Below are 25,493 nucleotides of genomic sequence, written 5' to 3'. Positions count from 1 at the left end.
ATGTTGGGGAACCAGTTTGGGGGGAAGCGATGTTGGGGAACCAGTTTGGGGGGGAAGCGATGTTGGGGAACCAGTTAATTGCTTATAGTAGTTTCGTAGGATGCAAATTTTAATTAATCGCATCTGTCCTAAAGTTTTTGGAAGTACAGTGCAGAAGCAGGAATTTACCAGTGCTTTTCAGAAAGTTAAACAATACAGGGATACCTTACCTGGAACAGATTGACTGGCTAATAGCGCACACTTCTTTTTATGTAGAGTGAGTCAACATACGGAATTGCTTGACAGACTGAGTCAATATATCAAAGGGCGTCTTTAAAATGTGTACTTACGCTCAGGCTGCATATAAATGGGGCTTAGGGATAAAAAAAACGCTGCAAATACCAAGTATCGTAAGTGCAGACAGAAAGTGCTAGAAGCCTAAATCGGGTCTGTCAGCATCTGTAAAGAGAAAAGACGAGTTATTGTTTTGGGTAGGGACCCCTTGTGAGTGTTTTAGGTCAAAACTACTTCTTGATATGAATAGTAAATTTCCATCGCCATGGCAACCAGCAATAAATCAGAAGCGGTGACTGTGTTTGTGAGATGCGTCCTACTTTCGAGCCAATCTCTGGAAGCTCCAGTGCAGCAGGGGAGCTGGAGCTTTTGTCCTTTGTAACCTGCATAGGTGTATACTATCGAGCCATGAGGAGTGGGGGGGACACAGAGAGAGTTGAAATCTAAGTTTCCCTTTAATTCGAATCTGTCTGCTGATATGGGGAAAGGGTTGGGGGGTGGGGGCGTGGGACTAATCGGATAGAGCCTGCATCGGCATGATGGGCTGAATGGCCCCTTTCTGTGCTGTATGATTGATTCTACGAACATACCTTGGTGTTCTGATTTGAGATTTATCCACCTACGACCCTCCGCGATCTCTCCGCTCCTCCAATTCCGGGCTCTTACACATCCCCGATTTTCATGGCTCCACCACTGGCAGCCGTACCTTCAGCTGCCTAGGCCCCAATCTCTGGAATTCCCTTCCTAAACCCCTCCGCCTTTAAGACGCTCCTCAAAACCTACCTTTTTGACCAAGCTTTTGGTCACCTGTCCTAAAAGCTCCATATGTGGCTCAGTATCAAATTTTGTTTGTTAACGCTCCTGTGAAGCATCTTGGGACATTTTACTATATTAAAGACGCTGTATAGGTGCAAGTTGTTGTTGTATAGGTGTGTACCATCGAGCCTGGGACCGGGCAGGGATGGGGGCGGCACAGAGAGAGTTGAAATCTAGGTTCCATGGTTAATTCAAATCTATCTGCTTAAATGGATAAAGAGCACCGGCACAGGCACGATGGGCTGAATGGCCTATTTTTGTGCTGTACGATTGACTCTATGATTCTACGAACACGTCTTGGTGTTCTGATTTGAGATTTGTCCACCGACAACCCTCCGAGATCTCTGCGCTCCTCCAATTCTGGCTTCTTGCGCATCCCCGATTTTCATCGCTCCACCATTGGTAGCCGTGCCTTCAGCTGCCTGGGTCCTAAAGCTCTGGAATTTCCCCCCCCCCACCATACGCTGTTTCCTACATTACAACAGTGATTAAAGTTCAAAAGTATTCATTGGCTGCAAAGCGCTTTGGGAAATCTTGAGATCATGAAAGGCGCTATATAAATGCAAGTTCTTTGTTTTCTTTTCCCTGTGTCTCAGGCATTTAAAAAAAAAGTCCAATTTCTCAAATAGTCAAACCAACTAGGATTTTATATTATCTTTTAAAAAAAAAATCTGTCCAAACAAATGTCCTAGATTCCTAAAGGTGATGCTTGTTTGATTTTTTTTAGTGTTATCTTTAATTATATTAAATTTCAAATCTTCAGCATTGTATCATAATGCAAAAATAAATAAAAATAATATAAATTATTTTTTTAGTTGTCAGATGAGACCCTTTCGAGAGGTCCAGGGTACAGTTGTGTAGTGGTCATGGTATTGGGCTAAAAATCTAAGGGGTTGTGATTTCAAATCCCACCAGGGCAAGTTGTGAAACTGAATTCAATAAATCTGATAATTTGTAGACTAGCATCAGAAAGAGATGACAAGTGCCTGACAGGATGATGGAATCAGATTCAATAGTGACTTTCAAAAAGGAATTGGATAAATACTTGAAAAGGAAAAAAAAATCAGGGGAAAGAGCAGAGGGGAGTGGGACTAATTGGATAGCTCTTTGAAAAAGCCAGCACAGGCATGATGGGCCGAATGGCCTCCTGTGATGTATGATTCCATAAAAGCTGCCAGATTGTCGCAAAAACCCAACATTCATTTTTTTTTTATTCGTTCATGGGATGTGGGTGTCGCTGGCAAGGCCAGCATTTATTGCCCATCCCTAATTGCCCTCGAGAAGGTGGTGGTGGTGAGCCGCCTTCTTGAACCGCTGCAGTCCGTGTGGTGAATGTTCTCCCACAGTGCTGTTAGGTAGGAAGTTCCAGGATTTTGACCCAGCGACGATGAAGGAACGGCGATATATTTCCAAGTCGGGATGGTGTGTGACTTGGAGGGGCACGTGCAGGTGGTGTTGTACCCATGTGCCTGCTGCTCTTGTCCTTCTAGGTGATAGAGGTCGTGGGTTTGGGAGGTCCTGTCGAAGAAGCCTTGGCGAGTTGCTGCAGTGCATCCTGTGGATGGTACACACTGCAGCCACAGTGCGCCAGTGATGAAGGGAGTGAATGTTTAGGGTGGTGGATGGGGTGCCAATCAAGCGGGCTGCTTTGTCCTGGATGGTGTCGAGCTTCTCGAGTGTTGTTGGAGCTGCACTCATCCAGGCAAGTGGAGAGTATTCCATCACACTCCTGACTTGTGCCTTGTAGATGGTGGAAAGGCTTTGGGGAGTCAGGAGGTGAGTCACTCGCCGCAGAACACCCAGCCTCTGACCTGCTCTTGTAGCCACAGTATTTATATGGCTGGTCCAGTTAAGTTTCTGGTCAAAGGGAAACTGCCTACATTATGTGGTTGAATCTCGGTGAAGTGGCCTAATTGGTCGGTTGTAAAAAAAAAATCCCTGATTGAGGCTCACCAACACCCGTCTCGGAGCAGCCAGGGACTGGCATTAAATGCGGCATCGCCAGCTTCACCCACATCCCTATAGAACCAAGAAAAAATTGTCAAGGTTATTTTTCTTTTGCTGATTGCCTGTTCTTACTCTCTTGCTCCAGGTAACCTATTCATCTGAAACCATGGAGTCAATGCTTAATAAACTGAAGAGCACTGTTACCAAGGTAACAGCGGATGTTACCAGTGCAGTGATGGGAAACCCTGTTACAAGGGAGTTTGAAGTTGGCCGCCACATAGCCAGCGGTGGACCAGGAATGGCCTGGAAGGTCTTTCACGGTGTAAAAAAGTCGACCAAGCAGGTACATTTTTCACGAGGTAAAACCGAGCTTAATAGTTCCTTTAATGAAAGGAACTTCTGTTTTTCTATGATACGAATGTTGAAACATATAAGATTCGAAGGTTGCTTCCCCTGGCTGGGAATAAGTAAAATAAGTAAGTAGAACTAGGGGCATAGTCTCAGGATAAGGGGTCGGTCATTTAGGACTGAGATGAGGAGGAATTTCTTCACTCAGAGGGTTGTAAATCTTTGGAATTCTCTACCCCAGAGGGCTGTGGTTGCCGAGTCTCAAGACTGAGAGCGATAGATTTTAGGACTCTTAAAGGAATCAAGGGATACGGGGATCGGGCTGGAAAGTGGAGTTGAGGTCGAAGATCAGCCATGATCTTATTGAATGGCGGAGCAGGCTCAAGGGGCCTTATGGCCTACTCCTGCTTCTGTTTCTTATGTTCTTGTTCTGAAGTCAGTCTTGATTGGCTGAAGAGTCACTGGGGTAGATCTTGACTTTGTGCAATAGTGCAAAACAGGTGATAGTGACTCAGCAGCCTGTTTTACATCTTAACGATTTCAGTGGAAATAAAAACCGGGAGAGATGTAAAACGGGCTGCCGACTCACTATCGCCCGTTTTACACTGTCACACAGAGCCGAGATCTACCCCAGTGGGTCTGAAAATTATTTTAAAATTAGTTGTTGAGTGGGTAATTGTCTTTCTGCAAAGGATGCCAGCGAGGCATAAAGTAGATAATATTGCTCACTCACAGAGCTCGGGTACGCAGGCTCATGATAGATTGTAAAAGCTTCCCTTTAACATGACCGTTCCTCCACAGAGCTTTTCAATCTTGCCAATATATGAAGTAACATTGGTTTAATGGGACTGATTGTTTAGCTGAAGCACTTGTAGGCCTAAGGAGTCCATTGCACTGAATGAAAGAGGCTGCTATATACAGTTGGAATTTTTTTTGTTGTTTCCCTCCCTTACTTCGCAATCTGCACAGCTGTTGTGTTTGTAGCTCACTGTCTGTGTGCCCTGGGTCGACTTCATTACTTGAGTCAGACGTCCTCTTGGCCTCATTCCTACATTACAACAGATACTATGCTTCAAAAGTACTTAATTGGCTGTAAACTGCTTTGGGACGTCCTGAGGTTGTTAAAGGCGCTATATGTCTCCAAAGTGCTCATTACTACAGAACCTCTAACTTCTAAAATAACTTTCAGTCCAAAGGTCCAGTAGAGCCTAATGTTGTCCTGGACGTATGAAAAACTGCTAAATCATGACGACAGTTAATATTTAATAGATTTTGGTATACAGCTCAGTAAAAAAAATTTGATATTTGAATTGGTTGTAGTGGAAATGTTCTTTTTATAATTGGTCATCTGTGCAGCATTTGTTGAATTACAATGTTTTGACTTTTTGTGGAGCAAATTTTTTTTTTAAATGAAAGAACAACACGGGATCGCGAAGACCCTGAGAATTGACTACTTACTTTCGCCGATTGGGATTTTTAAGACGGTGAACCGTGTCTGGAGAAGGGAAGATGCTGCTCACGACATTATGGGTTGTGTAGTAGTCTCTGTGGGTAGTTGGTATCTTGGATAGTTGACAGGTGAATCCCTTACAGCACTTGTACCTGTTCACTTGCTCTCGGCTGCTAACTTGTGGCTTCAGTAAAATAGGTTTAGGCCACTATCTCTGATAATGATAAACATTTATACACTGCTTAAGGGGTCCAGAACGACGGGAGTAGATCTAAGATTACCTGTAAGAGATTTTGGATAGAGAGCAGGAGTAGCTTTTTTTGCGCAGAGGGTTGTGAGGCTGTGGAATGCACTACTGTGGTTAGTGATTGAAGCAGAGACCGTGTCAACATTTAAGAATAGGTCGGATAGGTTGTTGAAGGAAAAGGGGATAAAGGGATATGCAAACAGAGCGGGCACATGGGATTAGGATACTGTTCGTCTGGAGGATCAACAATAAAATGGATTGGATGGGCTGAACGGCCTGTTTCCATGTTGCAATTTCTATTGGAAAAAAATATAGAATTTCTTTTTTTTGTGGAAACCCGAGTAAAAAATCGATTTGGGCAGTAGTGCAAAACGGGCAATATTGTATCAGCTGCCTGTTATACGCCCGCACCATATTCAATTTCATTGATGTCCAGCAATGAATTGAGCATTCCATTTCCAATAACCCTCTGAGTGAAAATATTGCTTCTAACTTCCCCCTTCTTGATGATCCTCGGTTTGTGCCTCTTGTTATCGATTTGCAAACCAGTGGAAACAATCTTTCATTATTTGTCCTCTCAAAACGGTTCATAATTTTGAACATCTTCATCAGATTCCTTCTCCCAATCTTCCCCGCTGCAAGTTTTTGAGCCTTTATTCATAACTATGACCTCTTGTTCCTGTAATCATTCTAGTGAATCTTTGCTATGCCCTTTCCATGACCACAGTATTCTTCCTATAATGGGGTGCCCAGAAGTGCACACCAGATTCCAACTGTGGCCTAATGTCTAGTATAAATCCAATACCACTTCCTCGCTTTTATATTCAGTGCCAGTAAGATTGTATGCTTTTAGTTTACAGTTGCTTGTACTTATTTGTGTTCATTCTTCCCTGACTGTTTTACAGTGAATTCCATAATCTTTTCTCTGTGCCTATCAGGGGGGTCGTTTTGTGCGTGAGCCACGCTGTTCACTTTGTATTTGTTTTCAAAACCTTTAGAATTAAGACTGGTTAATTGGGACTCCCCATTGGGAATTTAATCATCAGCATTAAGCAGAGCCCGTGGGAATTAATTAGTGCCTCAGAAAATGTCCTCATTAGTCGTGCCCCGAGCATGACCAGCTTCAGCACACACAAAAAAATCATTGCCTTCTTGTATAGGTTCATCCTTGTTACACTGCTACCCTGGTTATAACATGACTGATGGTTTAGGTCTCAAGAATTCCTGTCATATTAGCACATCAAAAGAACTCTGAACCACCCAGTAGCAATGCTGTCGGTGAAATTCTGCTCGTTAAATCTCTGCTGAACAGAATGGGAGCAGCGTACGGTTTCAAACTTGTTCTCATTGCTGCAATAACTTGCATTTAACATAGTAAAACGTTCCAAGGCACTTCACAGGAGCGATTATCAGACAAAATTTGACACCGAGCAACATGAGATATTAGGACAGGTGACCAAAAACTTGGTCAGAGAGCTAGGTTTTAAGGAGCGTCTTAAAGGAGCAGAGAGAGGTGGAGAGACGGAGAGATTTAGGGAGGAAATTCCAGAGCTTAGGGCCTAGGCAGCTGAAGATATAGCCGCCAATGACGGAGCGATTAAAATCGGGGACGGGCAAGAGGCCAGAATTGGAAGAGCGCAGAGATCTCGGAGGGTTGTAAGTGGATAAATCTCAAATCAGAACACCAAGATGTATTCGTAGAATCAATCATACAGCACAGAAAGAGGCCAATCACCCCTACAACCCTTCGAGATCTCGGCGCTCCTCCAATTTTGGCCTCTTGCGCATCCACAATTTTTATCACTCCATCTTTGACGGCCGTGCCTTCAGCTGCCTAGGCCCCAGAATTCCCTCTCCGCCTCTCCACCTCGCTCTCCTCCTTGAAGTTGCTCCTTAAAACCTACCTCTTTGACCAAGCTTTTGGTCACCTGCCCTAATATCTCCTTATGTGGCTCGGTGTCAAATTTTGTTTGAGAATGCTCCTTTGTAGCGCCTTGGGACGTTTTATTACGTTAAAGGCACTATATAAATGCAAGTTGTTGTTGTTCAGGAACATTAAATACCTTTCCTGCCTTTCTTGAAAAAAAATCCTCAATTCCTCTTTCTGAACAGATGTTGATCCAGCTCCTATTTTATTGACTCCTCCCCCAAGTCTGTTCATTGCATCCGCTATCTTGTTGGAGTGGCGGGGCGGGGGGAGAGTTTTCCGAGTCTGTAATATTACTCCAATCTTATTCATCTCCTTTCCTTGTTTCAGGAAGTGGCTGTATTTGTTTTTGACAAAAAGCTAATTGAGAAGTACCAAAAATTTGACAAGGACCACATTATTGATTCACTCAAAAAAGGCGTGCAGCAGCTAACCAGACTGAGGCACCCACGCCTGCTAACGGTGCAGCATCCATTGGAGGAGTCTAGGTAAAGGGCTTCCTATATATATATATTGCCTATTTTTCAAGACTTCTCTTTTTGTTTACTGGTGTTTCATTGTGGATAAATTGTCTAACTATTCTTTACAGAGACTGTTTAGCCTTTTGCACGGAGCCCGTCTTTGCAAGTTTAGCCAACGTCCTTGGTTGCTACGACCACCTACCGTCTCCTGTACCTGTGGAAATTAAAGGACACAAGCTTTACGATGTGGAAATCAAATATGGTTTGCTGCAGGTGAATTGCTGGTGCATTTATTATACATTCAGATCAGTGTGGCCTTTCAGTGCTACAGTACTGCATGTCTCTCACAGCCCACTGTCCAACAGGACAGTGGACTGTGAGAGGCATGCAGTTAATAATCTGAAGAGAAAGGGCAAGAATCATACAGCACAGAAGGAGGCCATTCGGCCCATCGTACCTGTGCTCCGATGTAATAACTCTAGACAGTAGAATTATATGCAGATAATAGTCTGAAGTGGAAAGGCAAGAATCATAGAATCATACAGCCCAGAAGGCGGCCATTCAGCCCATCGTACCTGTGCCGGCCCTTTGAAAGAACTATCCAGTTAATCCCACACACCCCCCGCTCTTTCCCTATAGCCCTGCAAACTTTTTCTTTTCAAGCCTATATCCAGCTCCCTTTTGAAAGTTACTACTGAATCTGCTTTCACCACCCTTTCAGGTAGTGCATTCCAGATCATCATAACTCGCTGCGTAAAAAAATGTCTGCTCATTTCCATTCTGGTTCTTTTACCAGTTATCTTAAATCTGTGTCCTCTGGTTACCGAAGAAGGAAGACGGAAAGGATAGGGCTGTAGTTGCTTGGTTTTTTTTATAGCTTTTTCTCCCATTGCTTTTTGTCTCCTCTTATCAGTTTTCATATGTATATATAAAATTTTGTCTCCGTTGATTGCTAAGTTTTGGTTTGAGAGAGAATACCAGTTGCTCCTGTGCTTGCAAAACAAAAGAACCCAGCCAGTCTGGCTTTACAGACCAACATTGGGTGGAGCTACTTACGCCATGGAGGGAAATCAGCCATTGATTATTAGTTATCAGTCGATTGTAAAAGTGCATCTGAAGCAGACTGCAAAACAGCCGTCAGTTTCATGCGAAAGCTTCCGAGATGGAAAGCTCGGGTCCTGATTTTGTGGAAAGAGAGGAGGAGAATTAGAACTGGCTGCCAGCGTGGGGAGAAAAAAAGAACAAACTTCCATTGATTTGACACTTATCACCTCTCTGGGAAATACCCCAAAGTGCTTCACGATTAATTACTTTGGAGTGCAGACGCTGTCATTATATAGGTGAATGTAGCAGCTGTTTTGCATACAGCAAGATCCCACATACAGCATTTGAGGTGAATGACCAGTTGAATTGTTTTTTTTTTTTGAAGGTGCTAGTTGAGGGAAGAATGTTAGTCAGGACACCAGGAGAACTCTTTGCTGGTTTTTCGAATAGCACTGTGGAATCATCTGAACCACCAAAATGGATAGACTTGGTTTAACGTTTCATCCTAGATTGTGTGGTCGAGTGCTGAAAAGAAACCCAGATGGACAGCTTGCTTCAACTGATCAACATTTGTATGTTCTGTTTAGTACAGATCAAATGCTGCTCACAATATATAAAATATAAAACGGCAATAACCGAAGGGATATAAAGATCTTTCTTTATTAATCTTTTAATAACCGAGGAAAAAAGATAAGAAACAAAAAGCAATAGCTAAATCAACCCAGCACTTCTTCCCTGCTCCATAAATTGCTTTTAAAAGTTGGATTGTTGCTTGAGAAAGAGGAATATTAAAATGTATGCAGTGTGAGCAGGAGAGTGGGATTCGTAACTTAGCACTTCCTTCCCAGTGGATGTGAACTGAGAATTTAAAAAAAGACACCTCATGGATTACCATGCGGATATGACTCCATTTGTGCGACAGTTCACAGCATGGCGTGCACATTCTTTCCATTAGCGATTGCTTCTAACTCTGGTAATTTAATTTTTCTCTTGACGGCTTCATTGAAAATAGGTCAGCAACAGGCATGAAAATATATTTTAAAAATATTAAGTCTGCATGCACTTCCTGCCATCTTTTCCCATTATAAATTCCTATGTCGACATTTATATGTAAATTTGTCACGCTGCAATTACATCCTCCCCACAGCAGAGGTGCCGCAGTGCCATCACTGGCAGGAGGGTGTCATTACAGCATGACCAGTTTACATGGACAGTTTCCATATAAATCTGAACATAGGAGTTTATAATCGATGTATGAAAATAATGATTGAAAATGTCTGCGAGCCCTGATCCAATCATCCCCTGGATTGCCAGGGCTGAGTTGCCAGAGTTTGGGTATCATATGGCTCACAGGCTGTGCTTTGGTCACAGCCAAACCCTCCCTGTTGTCCGTGATTTGAAGTAAATAAATTGTGTCACGTCATTGCAAAGAGCACTGTGGCTGTATTATACATGGAAGTATTCAGAGCAGCATTTATAATATTTTTTTTGTCTTGAAATGAATGAAGATAACATTTAAAGCAAGGTCCTGTCTGCCTCTTTCGGTGGTTCAGATGGCCGTTAACGATTCCATGGCACTAGTCACAGAGGAGCAGGGAATTGTGCCCAACATTGTGCCCTTGGCCAACACCACCTGAAACAGATTGTCTGTCATTTGTCTCATTTACTGTTTGTAGGTCCCTGCTGAGTGCAAAATCACTGCTGCATTCACTTGCATAACAACATTGACTGCACTTCAAAGTAATTCATTGGCTGTGAAGTGCTTTAGGACATTTCTGAAAGAATTGATGAGGCACTAAACAAGTTCTTGCATGTTATAACAGAACAATTGTAATTTAAAACAAAAGCACTTGGTGAGTCTAGACTGACCTCCCCTTGGGACCTTCCCACAACACCATTTACACTTCAATCAGCTGCACCAAAACAGATAAGTGGGTCATTTATCTGATTACTGTTTGTGGGACTTTGCTGTGAGCACATTGGCTGCCGCGTTTGCCTGCAAAACAACATTGATTTCGCTTCAAAAATAATTCATTGGCTGCGAAGTGCTTTGGGACATCTCGAGGACATGAAAGGTGTTTTAGAAATGCAAATTCTTTCTTCCTGTGTTCTTCGACTCTCCATGTTTGTGGTCCAACGCACTGTGCCACCCTCTCAGTATCAATCTCATAAGACATCTGCCCTTGTTTTTCTCTAGTTGCACCCTGTTGTTGCAACACATAATAAAATATCACCTGATTATTATGTCAAGAGCCTTGCATCCCCAGGTTTTCTCTACCTCTGCAGTGCATCCTTCTGCTATACTTCTATACTTCCAATTTACAAGCATTTAATGTAGCAAGCGAAAAGGTGCACCAACTTATCTTAATCAAAATCATTTTAAAAAACTACACTGCGAAATGGTAATGTCATCCTTATTTAATTTACAGGTGAGCGAAGGCCTGTCCTTTTTACACAGCAGCGTGAAAATGATTCACGGGAACCTGACGCCAGAGAATATCATTCTGAACAAAAGTGGCGCCTGGAAGATCATGGGTTTTGATTTTTGCATCTCTTCGTCTAATCCCTCGGAACAGGAGGTAGGGACAATTGAATTATTCAGCGGGCAAATGTTACTGGACTGCTTCACTTTTATTTATAATTATAACAGAATATTACTTTAAAAAAAAGTGTAAATTTTTTTAGGATTTGTGACATGTCTTTGAGAGAGAAAAGTGCTTGGTATGGCCTTTTTATAATTTTTTTAATGGTTCTTGGGATGTGGGTGACACTAGCAATGCTGTATTTATTATCCCATCCCTGAGGTGGGATGGGAGTGACTGCAGAGGGGATTTTAAAGTCAACTTCATGTTGTGGGACTGGAGTCACATGTAGGCCAGACCAGGAAGTATTGGCAGGTTCCCATCCCTGAAAGACATTAGTGAACTACTTGGATTTTAATGACAATCTGGTTATTTTTCTGGTCCTAGCCCACAAATTGCCAGACTTACTGAATTCAATTTCACCGTTTGCCATGATGGAAATTGAACTCCTGATCTCTGGGTTTGCTAAACGAGTACTATAACCACTGGGCTATCACACTTTGTCCAGCTCTTCTCCCACCTTGTTTGGTTATAGTAATCTTGCACTGAAACGTGCGTTGCAGACAGCATGGGATTGAGGACAAAGGGGATACTGTGAAGGATGTAGGCTTGGGTAGGGGAGGGAATGTGGACTGGGCTAAGAGAGAGTCCTGTGAGGGATGTGTGTTCTGATGAAGGAGATATGTGAGGGAATGTGGGTGGGCTAGGAGAGAGTCCTATGAGGGATCTGGGTTGTGGGATGTGGGTTCAGACCGAGGAGGTATGTGTGCGGGATGTGGGCTGGGCTAGGAGAGAGTCCTATGAGGGATCTGGGTTATGGGATGTGGGTTCGGACCGAGGAGGTATGTGTGCGGGATGTGGGCTGGGCTCGGAGAGGCTGCTGCTCTTTGCTCCAGCTTCAATCAAACAGCCTTCAGTTATTCGCTCGCTCTTCCCCCAACTCCCCACCTCTTCTCCTACCTCCCTACCTCTTCTCCTACTTCACCCAGCTCTTCTTCCACCTCACCTAACCCTTCCTCCATCACTGCTTTGTGTTTGGTTTTGTCTCTGTTAACCACCTTTGGGTGTTTTATTCATGTTAAAGATGCTATATAAGGGCTAACTGTTGTTGAGAGGCGTGGGCAGCCTAGGGAAGGTACTTCGGAGGTGGTGGTAGCTGGTTAGTGTGTATAGTAAATAAACCCTTTTTGTTTCCTAGATATTCCGTTTGATGTTAAAGGGCGACTGTGGCACACTAGGGTAAAGCACTGCATTTCCACTTCTGGGACCAGGATTTCGAAGCAACCCAGACTAATTAATTAAAATTTCCTAAATTCCTAGTTACTGTGACTCCATAAAGTAGGACTCGCCATAACTCAGCACCATTTGGGCATAAATTGTCTGCCTCAGAGGCAGATGGTTGGTAAAGAGAATGAAGCGTCATGCTGAGTAATTATTAAGGGTTAGGCGAAGAACAATATTATGAGCAGAGCAGACTTTACAACTAACCCTATTTTGTTTGTTGATCTGGGCGTCATTGAGTGCACAAAATCTATGTTTCATTCTCCAATACTGGCTTAAACCAATGAATGCAGAATTCAGCGATTTTTGTCTGCTTTCTTTGAGGTTTTCCTTATAGAGCACAATGTGCAGAGACAATATTACACAAGGATGGAAGGTGCTTAAACTTCACATAGTCTTGGCCAACCTCTCGATCACGTCAGTTGGCAGAATATCATTGTGCAGCTCAGACAGGCTAAAGTCACTTCAGTATTTACACTTGAATCATATATGCCAACGCAAAGCTGCTCCTTTCAATATTTTCTTAGTAACCTTTTTCAGTTGGCAGAAACCTCTTTGTGTCTTCCTTTAGTTCAAAATGTAGATAGTTAATGGTCTCTCTCTCTCTCTATATCTCTTTCCCCTCCTTTCTCTCTTCCCCCTCCTTTCTCTCTTCCCCCTCTCTCCCCCCTGTTACTGTGTTGTAGTTTTGATGTAATTCGATGCACTTTGAATGGCTTGGTTTTAACAAGGAAATGGCCACCCCAAAGAGGAACTACACCCTTTGACAAAATCGTACTTTTCAGCTGCATTACTCTTCCTTCCATTAATTGCTGTGATTTTTTTTCCCACTGAGCTTTTCCTTTACGTTCTGGTGTATGCAGTCTGGTGATTTTTTTGGGGTCTCTTGGGATGGCATGAGATCTTGTCCAGAATCAAAATGCTTTTATTGAGAAATTGATGGTTCCTGTTGTGCCCTCCTGGGCTCCGACGAATAAGTGGGCTCCTGTAATTATACTATTGATTTGTAAGTGAACCTTGAGCATAATTCATCTCTATGATTCTTCCTGTGGCAGCTGGTGCATTTCATCTGTGACAAAATATGAACTAAAGAAAAAAATTGACACCCCCCTCAAATTTAGCAAGTTGGCCGTTTTGAACAGAGCTGTGAAAGAGCCACAAGTAAACCACTGTACCTACTGAAAATGTCATTTCGCCAAAGTGATGTTCCCCAGGGGTCAGTATTAGCACCACTGCTCTTTTTGAAATGTATAAATGACCTCGACTTGGGTATAGAGGGTATAACTTCAAAGTTTGCAGGTGCTTCACAGGAGCGTTATCAGACAAACTTTGACAATGAGCCACATAAGGAGATGTTAGGAAAGGTGACAAAAAGCTTGGTCAGAGAGGTAGGTTTTAAGGAGCGACTTAAAGGAGGAGAGAGAGGTAAGAGGTGGAGCGGTTTAGGGAGGGAATTCCAGAGCTTAGGGCCTAGGCAGCTGAAGGCACGGCCGCCAATGGTGGAGCGAAGAAAATTGGGGTTGCGCAAGAGGCCAGAATCGGAGGAGCGCAGAGATCTCGGAGGGTTGTAGGGCTGGAGGAGTTTAGAGATAGGGAGGGGCGAGGCCATGAATGGATTTGAACACAAGGATGATAACTTTAAAATCGAGGCATTGCCGGATTTAAAGAAACATAGATACAAGTTTTAATAAGGGATTTTTTTTAAGAAAAGGTTTGACTTTAGAATTTATATTGAATTACAACAATCAATGTTTTGTTTCTGCTCTTTACAGCTTACATTTAGTTGCAAGGAATGGGATCCAAATCTTCCTTCTTTGTGCCTCCCTAACCCTGAATACATAGCTCCAGAATACATCCTGTCAGTGAGCTGTGACCTGGCCAGTGACATGTACTCGTTAGGAGCTGTGATGTATGCTGTGTTTAATGACGGCAAGCCTATCTTCGAGGTGAACAAGCAGGACATCTTCAAGAGTTTCAGCAGACAACTGGATCAGGTAACAGCCTGCTAACTCTGACCATCTGTTCGGCTGCCCCATCTTCCTCTTGCCCACAAAGCCAAACCCTCCCTCCCAGGCTCCCCCCACCCTAGCCCCGAATTCCCTCTCTGAGCCCCGCTTCTGGCTCTCTTGACTGCAGTGCCACTAAACTGCTGACCACCCAACTTCCCTTGCTGGCCCCCATGCTAGCTGGCCATTGCAAATGTTTCGCTCTCTTCAGCTAATGTCCCCCACCCTTTCAAAACCACCGTCGTCATCCCCCCTCCTCAAAAAACCCACTCTTGACCCCTCTGCCCTTGCAAACTACCGCCTCATCGCCAACCTCCCGTCCCTCCTTGAATGTGTTGTCGCCTTCCAAATCCGTGCCCATCTTTCTCGCATCTCCGTGTTTGAATCTCTCCCCTGCCACAGCACTGATCCAGTCGTAATCAGTCACAGATGACATGCTCTGTGAATGTGACTGTGGTGCACTGTCCCTCCCCATCCTCCTTGATCTTTCTGCAGCCTCTGACGCCACACCATCCTTCTCCGACGCCTCTCCTCCATTGTCCAGCTCAGTGGAATTGCCCTTGTTTGATTTCACTTTTACCTACCCAGTCGTAGTCAGAGCATTTCTAGCAATGGCTTCTCCTCCCGCTCCCACGCTGTTACCCCTGGGGTCCTTCAAGGTTCTATACTTGGCTCCCTCCTTTTTCATAGGAACAGGAGGAGGCCATTAAGTTCCTCTCGCCTGTTCTGCCGTTCAATTAGATCATGGCTGATCTGTACCTAAGCTCCCATTTACACACCTTTGCTCGATTTCGCTTGATACACTTACGTAACAAAAACCTATCAATCTCAGTCTTGAAAATTTCAATTGACTACCAGCATCCGCAGCCTTTTGGGGGATCGAGTCCCAGATTTCCTTGCATGATAATATGCTTTGCGGTTTCAATTCTTAAATGGCCTAGCTCTAATTTTAAGATTATGGAATTCTCTCCCTGAACCCCTCCACCTGCCTCTCCTCCTTTAAGATCTTCATTAATACCCACCTCTTTGACCAAGCTTTTTGGTCACCTCTCGTAATATCTCCTTTGCTTCCATTTTCACGCCTCCATGAAGTCCTCCGAGACGTTTCCCTACATCAAAGGCGCTATACAAATGCAACTTGTTGCTCAGTTTGAGGTTCTTGGTATGGGGTTACAGACGCCTTTTTCTGTTTTTTGCAGCTCACCCGTTTAGGCCCCAACGTACTGCACAAGGTTCCGGAGGAGGTTCGGGAGCACATGAAGTTGTTGCTAAATGTAACTCCCACTGTCAGGCCAGACGCTGATCAGCTGAGTAAGGTAAGCAGGGAAGCATGCAGCATACACCCTAATATGAAATCACATTTGTTTAATTGCCATTTTTCTGTACATTTCCAACCAGTTGACTATTTCCCTTCAACCCAGAGGTCAGAATATTCTCGGCTGTGGACGTACTTTTTGAAATGTAGTCACTGTTGCAATGTAGGAACCACAGCAGCCAAATTGCGCACAGCAAGATCCCACAAACAGCAATGTGATAACGACCAGATAATCTGTTTTTATTGACGTTGGTTGAGGGATAAATATTGGCCAGGACACCGGGGAGAACAGCCCTGTTCCTCTTCAAAATAGTGCTGTGGGATCTTTTACGCCCACCCGAGAAGGCAGACGGGGCCTCGCTTTAATGTCTCATCCGAAAGACGGTAACTCTCCTCGTTCAGCATTCCCTCAGTACTGCACTGGGAGTGTCGTCCAAGCTTAAAATCCTGTTAGAAGTTTCAAGGTTGCACCCGGCAGAGCTGGCACGACCCATTTTGTGAACGGTTTCTTTTCGATAACCATTTGAGAAGATGTAAAATTCCAAGCAACTGTGCAACTCATACATAATTCCTTCCTTTTCTGATGAATTCCCTGTGCTCTTTCCAGATCCCTTTTTTTGATGATGTCGGCGCAATGACACTGCAGTATTTCGATTCCCTGTTCCAGCGAGACAACCTCCAGAAGTCCCAGTTTTACAAAGGTCTGCCGAAAATCCTGGCAAAGCTGCCTAAGGTATGGTTCGACCGTGACTCGATATGGCTGTCAGTGAAATGTGCACGTAAAACGGAACGCTGAAAATCACAAGTGGTACGATTCTGCACTGTCATCCTCGGCCGTGCCCTGCTGTTCGTATCTGCTCTGATAATTTCACAAATAAAAATAATTTAAAAAAAAAATAAAAACAGAAAATGCAGGTTTCTGACAGGAGAGAAGACAGATTAATGTTTCAAAACTAAAAGATATGCAAGCCCCTTTAAGAGAAAAAAAAAAGTGAAGTTGGGGAAAATACACAACAGGAACTCCAGTCTCTGGGGGGGAAATTAATGGGTTGAATGACTAAACTACTTAATAGAAACTGAGGTACCTGTTAAATTATACAAAAGTCATCTCACTGAGCCAATGAAAAGGGATTCGAAATGCAAAACATTACGCGAGTAGCCAAGATGGTGAAAGGCATGAGATCTGAACTGAAAACAGGAATTGCTGGAAGCCTAAGTCTGCCAATCCCCCAAAAAGTGAGGAAACAAAATAGGCCTAAACCTTGATTGCAGACCACACCCACACACCCCCCCCCACCCCCACCCCCGGCCTACCAGAGCTGTGTTCTGATGACGAGTCCATACTCGAAACGTCAACACGCATGCCGCCTCCTCCCCCACGTCAAGGTGCTGATAGGCTTATTCCACATCTCCAGCAGCCCCCCCTGCTGAAAAGAAAATGGGGACATAGTCAGTGTTCAGACCAGAGGCTGTAGATTGCCCAGCCCAGGAGAAAGATGACGGATTCGGGGTAGTTCTGTGATCCCGCGCTCCCAGTGAGGAGCTGCGCTTGCAGGGAGCACGGGGTCAAGAGAATCGGGGTTGCAGTGCTGCAGCCCTATCTCCAACCCGCACTCCTTTGAACGCAGCTTCCCCACTGGTCATGCAGGGTTGCGCCATTGCCCCATGTGTGCCGGAAGGTTGTGTTGAATTTATTTGGATCAGTGTCAGAGGCCAAAGATAGAGAGGTCAGAGCAGGAATGGAAGGGGGAGATAACGCACTGAGACACAGGGACGCGAATGTCATAATTCCTCATAGAATGTCGATTTTAAGGTTGAAAATGTTGTACGGTATTCATGCTCCAATCATCAAAACTTGCCATGGCTTTGCTGCTTCTTCCTTTTAAAAGCAAATTGCCCTCTACCCAAATTGATGTGAATTTTTACATGCCTATCACTACTTGTAGTTATGTGGATTATAATTTAAATATATACGTTTAAAATGTTGGTGGTTTATTGCAAGATTACTTATACACATGAGTGTTTGATTTTGAAATTCTCCTGAAGTAGCTTTATTTAAAAAATGATCTTTCCACAAGTTTAAAAAAATGTTATAAAAAGAGAGAATGCAGTTTTAAAGCTTAGGATTGTGTGTCCTCAAACAGTGCGGACTCTGTGCTATCTGCTGGTTGGGTGCAGAGACAGGTGCAATACGGAAGCTTTGACTCTTACTGTAGGAGTTGGAAACAGGCTGCAGGTAGATGACAGTGGATAGCTGGGCTGCAGCCACTGAAAATGGGCTGCATATAGTGATACCACTATTCCCGACCAGAATGGAGATGATTGGGTAATTCCCCCATCATTCGGGCCTGGACACCGCACTGCTGTAAGTGACTGGGATTGATCTTATGCACATAATTTGTATTATGTAACTATCCTCCACTCACTGCATCTCGCTGGAGAAATAATCTTGCTTTTATCAGGAGAAGTTGCTGCAGTTTCGGTCATGAGTTCTGTTTGCTGTAGTTTGTGGAGACACTTTTTAAATAGACTCTGTCGACTGTTTGCTGTAGTGCGCTGTTTAAATAGACTCTGATTGCTGAGTAAATAGACTTTGTTTGCTATAAGATAGACTGTTTGCTATGAGTCTTGCCGTAAGTCCCGCCCTGCCTTGAACTCATTGGCCAACACAGTGGTGTCAAAAGACACTCTGCTGAAAATGGTCTGGCTAAGGAGCAGGTGTGCTTCTCCAGTTTAAATTCCTGAAAGCAGGAGGGGGACTTTAAAATAAAAAATGGAGATTTATTTGGAGCAGATATAGTAGATAGGGAGAAACTGCTTCCACTGGCAGCAAGGTCGGTAACCAGAACGGACAGATTTAAGATAAGTAGCAAAAAAAGCCAGCAAGGAGTTGAGGAGAAATTTTTTTTACACATCAAGTTGTTATGATCTGGAATGCGCTGCCTGAAAGGGCGGTGGAAGCAGATTCAATCGTAACTTTCAAAAGGGAATTGGATAAATACTTGAAAAGGAAAAATTTGCAGGGCTATGGGGAATGAGTGGGACTAATTGGATCGTTCTTCCAGAGAGTGGGCACAGGCACGATGGGCCAAATGGCCTCCTTCTGTGCTGTATGATTCTAGTTGTGTCCAGACTTGCGACCTGTAAGCCTGAACATCCTGACCCACAAAGTCCAGACAGCTCGGTTTAATTTCCACTTGTCCTGTTCGAATATTGTGGGCCTGTCAGCATGTGCAGCTTGAAAAATATGAAAATTAATGGGCACATGGATTTAAACTTTGTATGTGGTCTGAGGTTCCAAGAGATGTACAATGATTAAAAAGCTTGGACACTCTGATTTGGAAGATTAATAGTAGAACTGCGTTATTAGTGATGTGACTGTTAAAATGTTATGGTTTTGGTCAGTGGCCCTTTAAACATCAAAATTTTGAAACTGAAGGGAAATGTGCCTACAGAGACTATCTGTTTATAGTCACCAGTTAACTTGGTCCTAACTATAATTAATGAGACCAACCAGTACTTGTAATAGGGAAGCATTTATCAGTCAGTCCCACAGTTATTAAACGGGTTTCCCTGTATTCTAAAGAAGGGTGTGGCACTAAATTAATCCTTTTGCTGCTTCTTTTTGGTTCTAGCGGGTTGTAGTGCAACGCGTTCTGCCGTACTTGACCTCCGAGTTTGTGAACCCGGACATGGTGCCCTTTGTCCTGCCCAACGTCCTTCTCATTGTTGAAGAGTGTACCAAAGAGGAGTACGTCAAACTGATTCTCCCGGACCTTGTTCCAGTCTTCAAGCTCCAGGAACCCATTCAGGTATCAGAACCCGAGACCAGTGGAAGCCACAAAGCATTGCGTGACTGGGATTTTTTTGTTTTAAGGCACGTGAGCAGTTTGACGACGCGGCAAGCTGAAAACGGAGAGAGACTGCAGTGGATTGCTGTATCTTGTCATTGTGACCCACTGATTGCTGGGTGTGCCTGATACCCATTCAGTTGATGGCGAGCCTGATATCCAATCAGTTGGTGGCGAGCCTGATCCCCATTCAGTTGATGGCGAGCCTGATCCCCATTCAGTTGATGGCGAGCCTGATCCCCATTCAGTTGATGGCGAGCCTGATCCCCATTCAGTTGATGGCGAGCCTGATCCCCATTCAGTTGATGGCGAGCCTGATCCCCATTCAGTTGATGGCGAGCCTGATCCCCATTCAGTTGATGGCGAGCCTGATCCCCATTCAGTTAGTGGCGAGCCTGATATCCAATCAGTTGGTGGCGAGCCTGATATCCAATCAGTTGGTGGCGAGCCTGATATCCAATCAGTTGGTGGCGAGCCTGATATCCAATCAGTTGGTGGCGAGCCTGATCCCCATTCAGTTGATGGCGAGCCTGATCCCCATTCAGTTGATGGCGAGCCTGATCCCCATTCAGTTGGTGGCGAGCCTGATATCCGATCAGTTGGTGGCGAGCCTGATCCCCAATCAGTTGATGGCGAGCCTGATCCCCATTCAGTTGATGGCGAGCCTGATCCCCATTCAGTTGATGGCGAGCCTGATCCCCATTCAGTTGATGGCGAGCCTGATCCCCATTCAGTTGATGGCGAGCCTGATCCCCATTCAGTTGATGGCGAGCCTGATCCCCATTCAGTTGATGGCGAGCCTGATCCCCATTCAGTTGATGGCGAGCCTGATCCCCATTCAGTTGATGGCGAGCCTGATCCCCATTCAGTTGATGGCGAGCCTGATCCCCATTCAGTTGATGGCGAGCCTGATCCCCATTCAGTTGATGGCGAGCCTGATCCCCATTCAGTTGATGGCGAGCCTGATCCCCATTCAGTTGATGGCGAGCCTGATCCCCATTCAGTTGATGGCGAGCCTGATCCCCATTCAGTTGATGGCGAGCCTGATCCCCATTCAGTTGATGGCGAGCCTGATCCCCATTCAGTTGATGGCGAGCCTGATCCCCATTCAGTTGATGGCGAGCCTGATCCCCATTCAGTTGATGGCGAGCCTGATCCCCTTTCAATTGGTGGCGAGCCTGATCCCCATTCAGTTGGTGGCGAGCCTGATCCCCATTCAGTTGGTGGCGAGCCTGATCCCCAATCGATTGGTGGCGAGCCTGATATCCAATCGATTGGTGGCGAGCCTGATATCCAATCAGTTGGTGGCGAGCCTGATATCCAATCAGTTGGTGGCGAGCCTGATCCCCAATCAGTTGGTGGCGAGCCTGATCCCCAATCAGTTGGTGGCGAGCCTGATCCCCATTCAGTTGGTGGCGAGCCTGATCCCCATTCAGTTGGTGGCGAGCCTGATATCCAATCAGTTGGTGGCGAGCCTGATATCCAATCAGTTGGTGGCGAGCCTGATATCCAATCAGTTGGTGGCGAGCCTGATATCCAATCAGTTGGTGGCGAGCCTGATATCCAATCAATTGGTGGCGAGCCTGATATCCAATCAATTGGTGGCGAGCCTGATATCCAATCAATTGGTGGCGAGCCTGATATCCAATCAATTGGTGGCGAGCCTGATATCCAATCAATTGGTGGCGAGCCTGATATCCAATCAGTTGGTGGCGAGCCTGATCCCCAATCAATTGGTGGCGAGCCTGATATCCAATCAGTTGGTGGCGAGCCTGATCCCCAATCAGTTGGTGGCGAGCCTGATCTCCATTCAGGTGGTGGCGAGCCTGATCCCCAATCAGTTGGTGGCGAGCCTGATCCCCATTCAGTTGGTGGCGAGCCTGATCCCCATTCAGTTGGTGGCGAGCCTGATCCCCAATCAGTTGGTGGCGAGCCTGATCCCCAATCAGTTGGTGGCGAGCCTGATCCCCAATCAGTTGTTGCCGAGCCTGATCCCCTTTCAGTTGTTGCCGAGCCTGATCCCCAATCAGTTGGTGGCGAGCCTGATCCCCAATCAGTTGGTGGCGAGCCTGATCCCCAATCAGTTGGTGGCGAGCCTGATCCCCAATCAGTTGGTGGCGAGCCTGATCCCCATTCAGTTGTTGCCGAGCCTGATCCCCATTCAGTTGATGGCGAGCCTGATCCCCTTTCAGTTGTTGCCGAGCCTGATCCCCAATCAGTTGGTGGCGAGCCTGATCCCCATTCAGTTGGTGGCGAGCCTGATCCCCATTCAGTTGGTGGCGAGCCTGATCCCCATTCAGTTGGTGGCGAGCCTGATCCCCAATCGATTGGTGGCGAGCCTGATATCCAATCGATTGGTGGCGAGCCTGATATCCAATCAGTTGGTGGCGAGCCTGATATCCAATCAGTTGGTGGCGAGCCTGATCCCCAATCAGTTGGTGGCGAGCCTGATCCCCAATCAGTTGGTGGCGAGCCTGATCCCCAATCAGTTGGTGGCGAGCCTGATCCCCATTCAGTTGGTGGCGAGCCTGATCCCCATTCAGTTGGTGGCGAGCCTGATATCCAATCAGTTGGTGGCGAGCCTGATATCCAATCAGTTGGTGGCGAGCCTGATATCCAATCAATTGGTGGCGAGCCTGATATCCAATCAATTGGTGGCGAGCCTGATATCCAATCAATTGGTGGCGAGCCTGATATCCAATCAGTTGGTGGCGAGCCTGATCCCCAATCAATTGGTGGCGAGCCTGATATCCAATCAGTTGGTGGTGAGCCTGATCCCCAATCAGTTGGTGGCGAGCCTGATCTCCATTCAGGTGGTGGCGAGCCTGATCCCCAATCAGTTGGTGGCGAGCCTGATCCCCAATCAGTTGGTGGCGAGCCTGATCCCCATTCAGTTGGTGGCGAGCCTGATCCCCATTCAGTTGGTGGCGAGCCTGATCCCCAATCAGTTGGTGGCGAGCCTGATCCCCAATCAGTTGGTGGCGAGCCTGATCCCCAATCAGTTGTTGCCGAGCCTGATCCCCTTTCAGTTGTTGCCGAGCCTGATCCCCAATCAGTTGGTGGCGAGCCTGATTCCCCAATCAGTTGGTGGCGAGCCTGATCCCCAATCAGTTGGTGGCGAGCCTGATCCCCAATCAGTTGGTGGCGAGCCTGATCCCCATTCAGTTGGTGGCGAGCCTGATCCCCATTCAGTTGGTGGCGAGCCTGATCCCCATTCAGTTGGTGGCGAGCCTGATCCCCATTCAGTTGGTGGCGAGCCTGATCCCCATTCAGTTGGTGGCGAGCCTGATCCCCATTCAGTTGGTGCCGAGCCTGATCCCCATTCAGTTGGTGGCGAGCCTGATCCCCATTCAGTTGGTGCCGAGCCTGATCCCCATTCAGTTGGTGGCGAGCCTGATCCCCATTCAGTTGGTGCTGCTGAAAGATTGTGCATTAGCACTGGCTTCGCACCCGTCACCCCGAGACCTATTTGTACCGTGAGTTTGCTACTGCCTGTTAACTGTGATAATGCTTACAGTGAGACTTCCTTCTTCATTGGTCTGTTTGGAATTTTTACTATAAAGGATTGCTTTTATATGGTCTTTGATGTGCTATTTAAAAACCTCTGCTATACTCTTTCCTGTGTGTTGTAAGTTTCACACACTTCATTCGAAGTGAGTAAATTATTTTTTTGCTTTCCATGCTTCAGGCTAGCAACATGGTGAGTTTACTGTACGTAATTAAATATATTAATAAAAAGAAGTTGGCAATGTTGGCTGATGCATTTTTTAAACAAGATTTTTGCTTATTTTTGTTTTTATGCACTTTACTAGGACCGTTGTAGAAATAGACAGCAAATCTTAAATTTGCTTTAAACTTGTGATTTTTTTTGTTGTTTAATGTAGGTTCTGCTGATCTTCTTGCAAAAGATGGATTTGCTGTTGACTAAAACTCCACCAGAGGATATAAAGAACACAGTCTTACCCATGATTTACAGGGCCCTGGAAGCACCATCAGTTCAGATTCAGGTATTGTCTTATTGAAGTGCGTGGGCAGATCTGGGGCATGCTGGCACAGGATATGTGATGTAACGATTATCACTTTATGATGTGCATAATTAATGCATTAAAAAAAATCCTTGAGTCATAGAATCATAATGCATAGAAGGAGGTCGTTTGGTCCATCGTGCCTGTGCCGGCTCTTTGAAAAAGCCATCCAATTAGTCCTACTCTGCTGCCCTTTCCCCATAGCCCTGCAAATTTTTTCCTATTCAAGTATTTATCCAATTCACTTTTGAAAGTTATTATTGAATCTGCTTCCACTGCCCTTTCAGGCAGCGCGTTCCAGATCGTAACAACTCGCTGCATAAAATAAATTTCTCCTCACCTCCCCCTCTGCACTATTTGAATTTGTTGCTGTATCTCTAGTCCGTACCCCAGCCAAAAGGGCAGGCAGGCAGGCAACCTGCTGATAAAGGCAAAGTGAATCCTTGGTTCTGCATCAGGAAGCATAGAATACAAAAACCAAAAACTAACGTTGAACTTGTACCAGACTTTGATTAGGCTTCAGTTGGACTACAGTTCTAGGAAGTATATAAAAGCAATGGATAAGTGCAGCGTAGATTTACTTGGAGGTTGCCAGGAATGAGAGGGTACAGTTATGATGAGACACTCGAGGAGTTTGGGCTTTTTTCATTAGAGCGTACAAATTTAAGGGGCGACAAGGAGATCTTCAAGATTATACAAGCAATGACGGACAGGGAAAAACCCTCTGGTCCATCCAGCCCGTCCCGCACAATTTGTGATACCTTGTGCTTCACGATATATACACTCCCCACCCCACCCAAAACTCCTGGGAGAGACGAAAAACCAGATTAAAAAACCCCAGGCCAATTTGGGGGGAAAAATCTGGGAAATTTCTCTCTGACCGCCATAGGTGGTCGAAACTAGTCCAGGAGATCACTCTGGCCGTGGTAATTCCTTCAGTACCTACCTTTTGTACCAGGTGATCGCCGCCGCAGCCAGAAACAGGTCCAGCTCTCGCTTGAAGGAATTCAGCAAATCGACTTCCACCGCACGAGCCAGCAGCCTGTCCCAGATTCTCTGGGTTCTTATGAAGACTTCTAATAGGGTAAATTGTGATAGATTGGTTCCAGTGGCCAGCGAAATGGTAAGAAGAAGGGAAAAATTTACGGTAATCAAAAAAGAATTGAGGAAGGTTAGAAAAAAATCCTTTGCGCAAAGGATTTTTAGAATGTAGAATTCTCTGCCGCAAACTGTTATTGAAGCAGAGTCTTTAAATTCTCTTCAAGTGTTGCTGTAACTCTAGACGGTAAATAGGCAGGCTGGGGTACAGTCCACAGATACAGCAACACTTGAAAATAATTTACAGACTCAGCTTCAATAAGAGTCTGTGGCAGAGATTTGTTTGAGAGCGCAGGACTGCTGCATTTACCCGATGGAGTCTGGGCTGATGAGGATAAGTTGTTTTGACATTTTTCTTCCCTGCTTTTCTTGCCTCCATTCATGAAGTGTTTAAAACGAAACAGTGATTGCTGTAAATGCGTCCTCCTTTTGTGTTGAGTTAAATTATTTTCTTTCCCTTTCAGGAACTCTGCCTAAACATAATTCCGACCTTTGCAAACTTGATAGATTATCCATCCATGAAGAACTCTTTAATACCTCGCATTAAGAACGCTAGTTTACAGACCTCCTCCCTTGCAGTAAGTGGACACACGGTCTTGCTGTACACGAGATAGAATAACCTTACAATAAACCCACAGCGTTTCTCCGGCAAATTGAAGCTTTAATAGACTTGAACGTGTCTCGGGAAAATCCTTCTCAGGCCTAAGAAGCAAATTTATTAGCAATATGTCGTGAACCAGTTGTGGTTGGTAATACGATAAAATTCAGTCCAATCCATTTCGGTACTAATTTAGTCCATCAGCCTCCATCAGCCCTTTATAA

The 25,493-nt window shown here is 45.1% G+C and overlaps 1 protein-coding gene across 2 annotated transcripts in view; it reads left to right on the top strand.

Annotated features, from left to right (window-relative positions):
* Nucleotides 1–25,493, top strand: part of scyl2 (SCY1 like pseudokinase 2) — a 54,787-nt gene that overhangs the window by 5,992 nt on the left and 23,302 nt on the right. Inside the window, exons 2-11 of one of the 2 annotated variants that reach the window (XM_067999264.1) lie at nucleotides 3,182–3,379; nucleotides 7,339–7,496; nucleotides 7,598–7,742; nucleotides 10,943–11,092; nucleotides 14,149–14,370; nucleotides 15,582–15,698; nucleotides 16,305–16,430; nucleotides 19,333–19,509; nucleotides 23,433–23,555; nucleotides 25,136–25,249. In XM_067999264.1, the coding sequence (XP_067855365.1) occupies nucleotides 3,203–3,379; nucleotides 7,339–7,496; nucleotides 7,598–7,742; nucleotides 10,943–11,092; nucleotides 14,149–14,370; nucleotides 15,582–15,698; nucleotides 16,305–16,430; nucleotides 19,333–19,509; nucleotides 23,433–23,555; nucleotides 25,136–25,249 (1,509 nt within the window). In that variant the 5' untranslated portion in view covers nucleotides 3,182–3,202. The remainder of the gene's footprint in view (nucleotides 1–3,181; nucleotides 3,380–7,338; nucleotides 7,497–7,597; nucleotides 7,743–10,942; nucleotides 11,093–14,148; nucleotides 14,371–15,581; nucleotides 15,699–16,304; nucleotides 16,431–19,332; nucleotides 19,510–23,432; nucleotides 23,556–25,135; nucleotides 25,250–25,493) is intronic. The other variant, XM_067999265.1, reaches the window with a different exon arrangement.

Source organism: Heptranchias perlo, chromosome 18 (assembly GCF_035084215.1).
Source record: "Heptranchias perlo isolate sHepPer1 chromosome 18, sHepPer1.hap1, whole genome shotgun sequence".
In the NCBI taxonomy this organism is placed as follows: domain Eukaryota; kingdom Metazoa; phylum Chordata; class Chondrichthyes; order Hexanchiformes; family Hexanchidae; genus Heptranchias; species Heptranchias perlo.
Note: the sequence above shows the minus strand (reverse complement) of the source record. Positions and strands in the feature narration are given on the sequence as shown.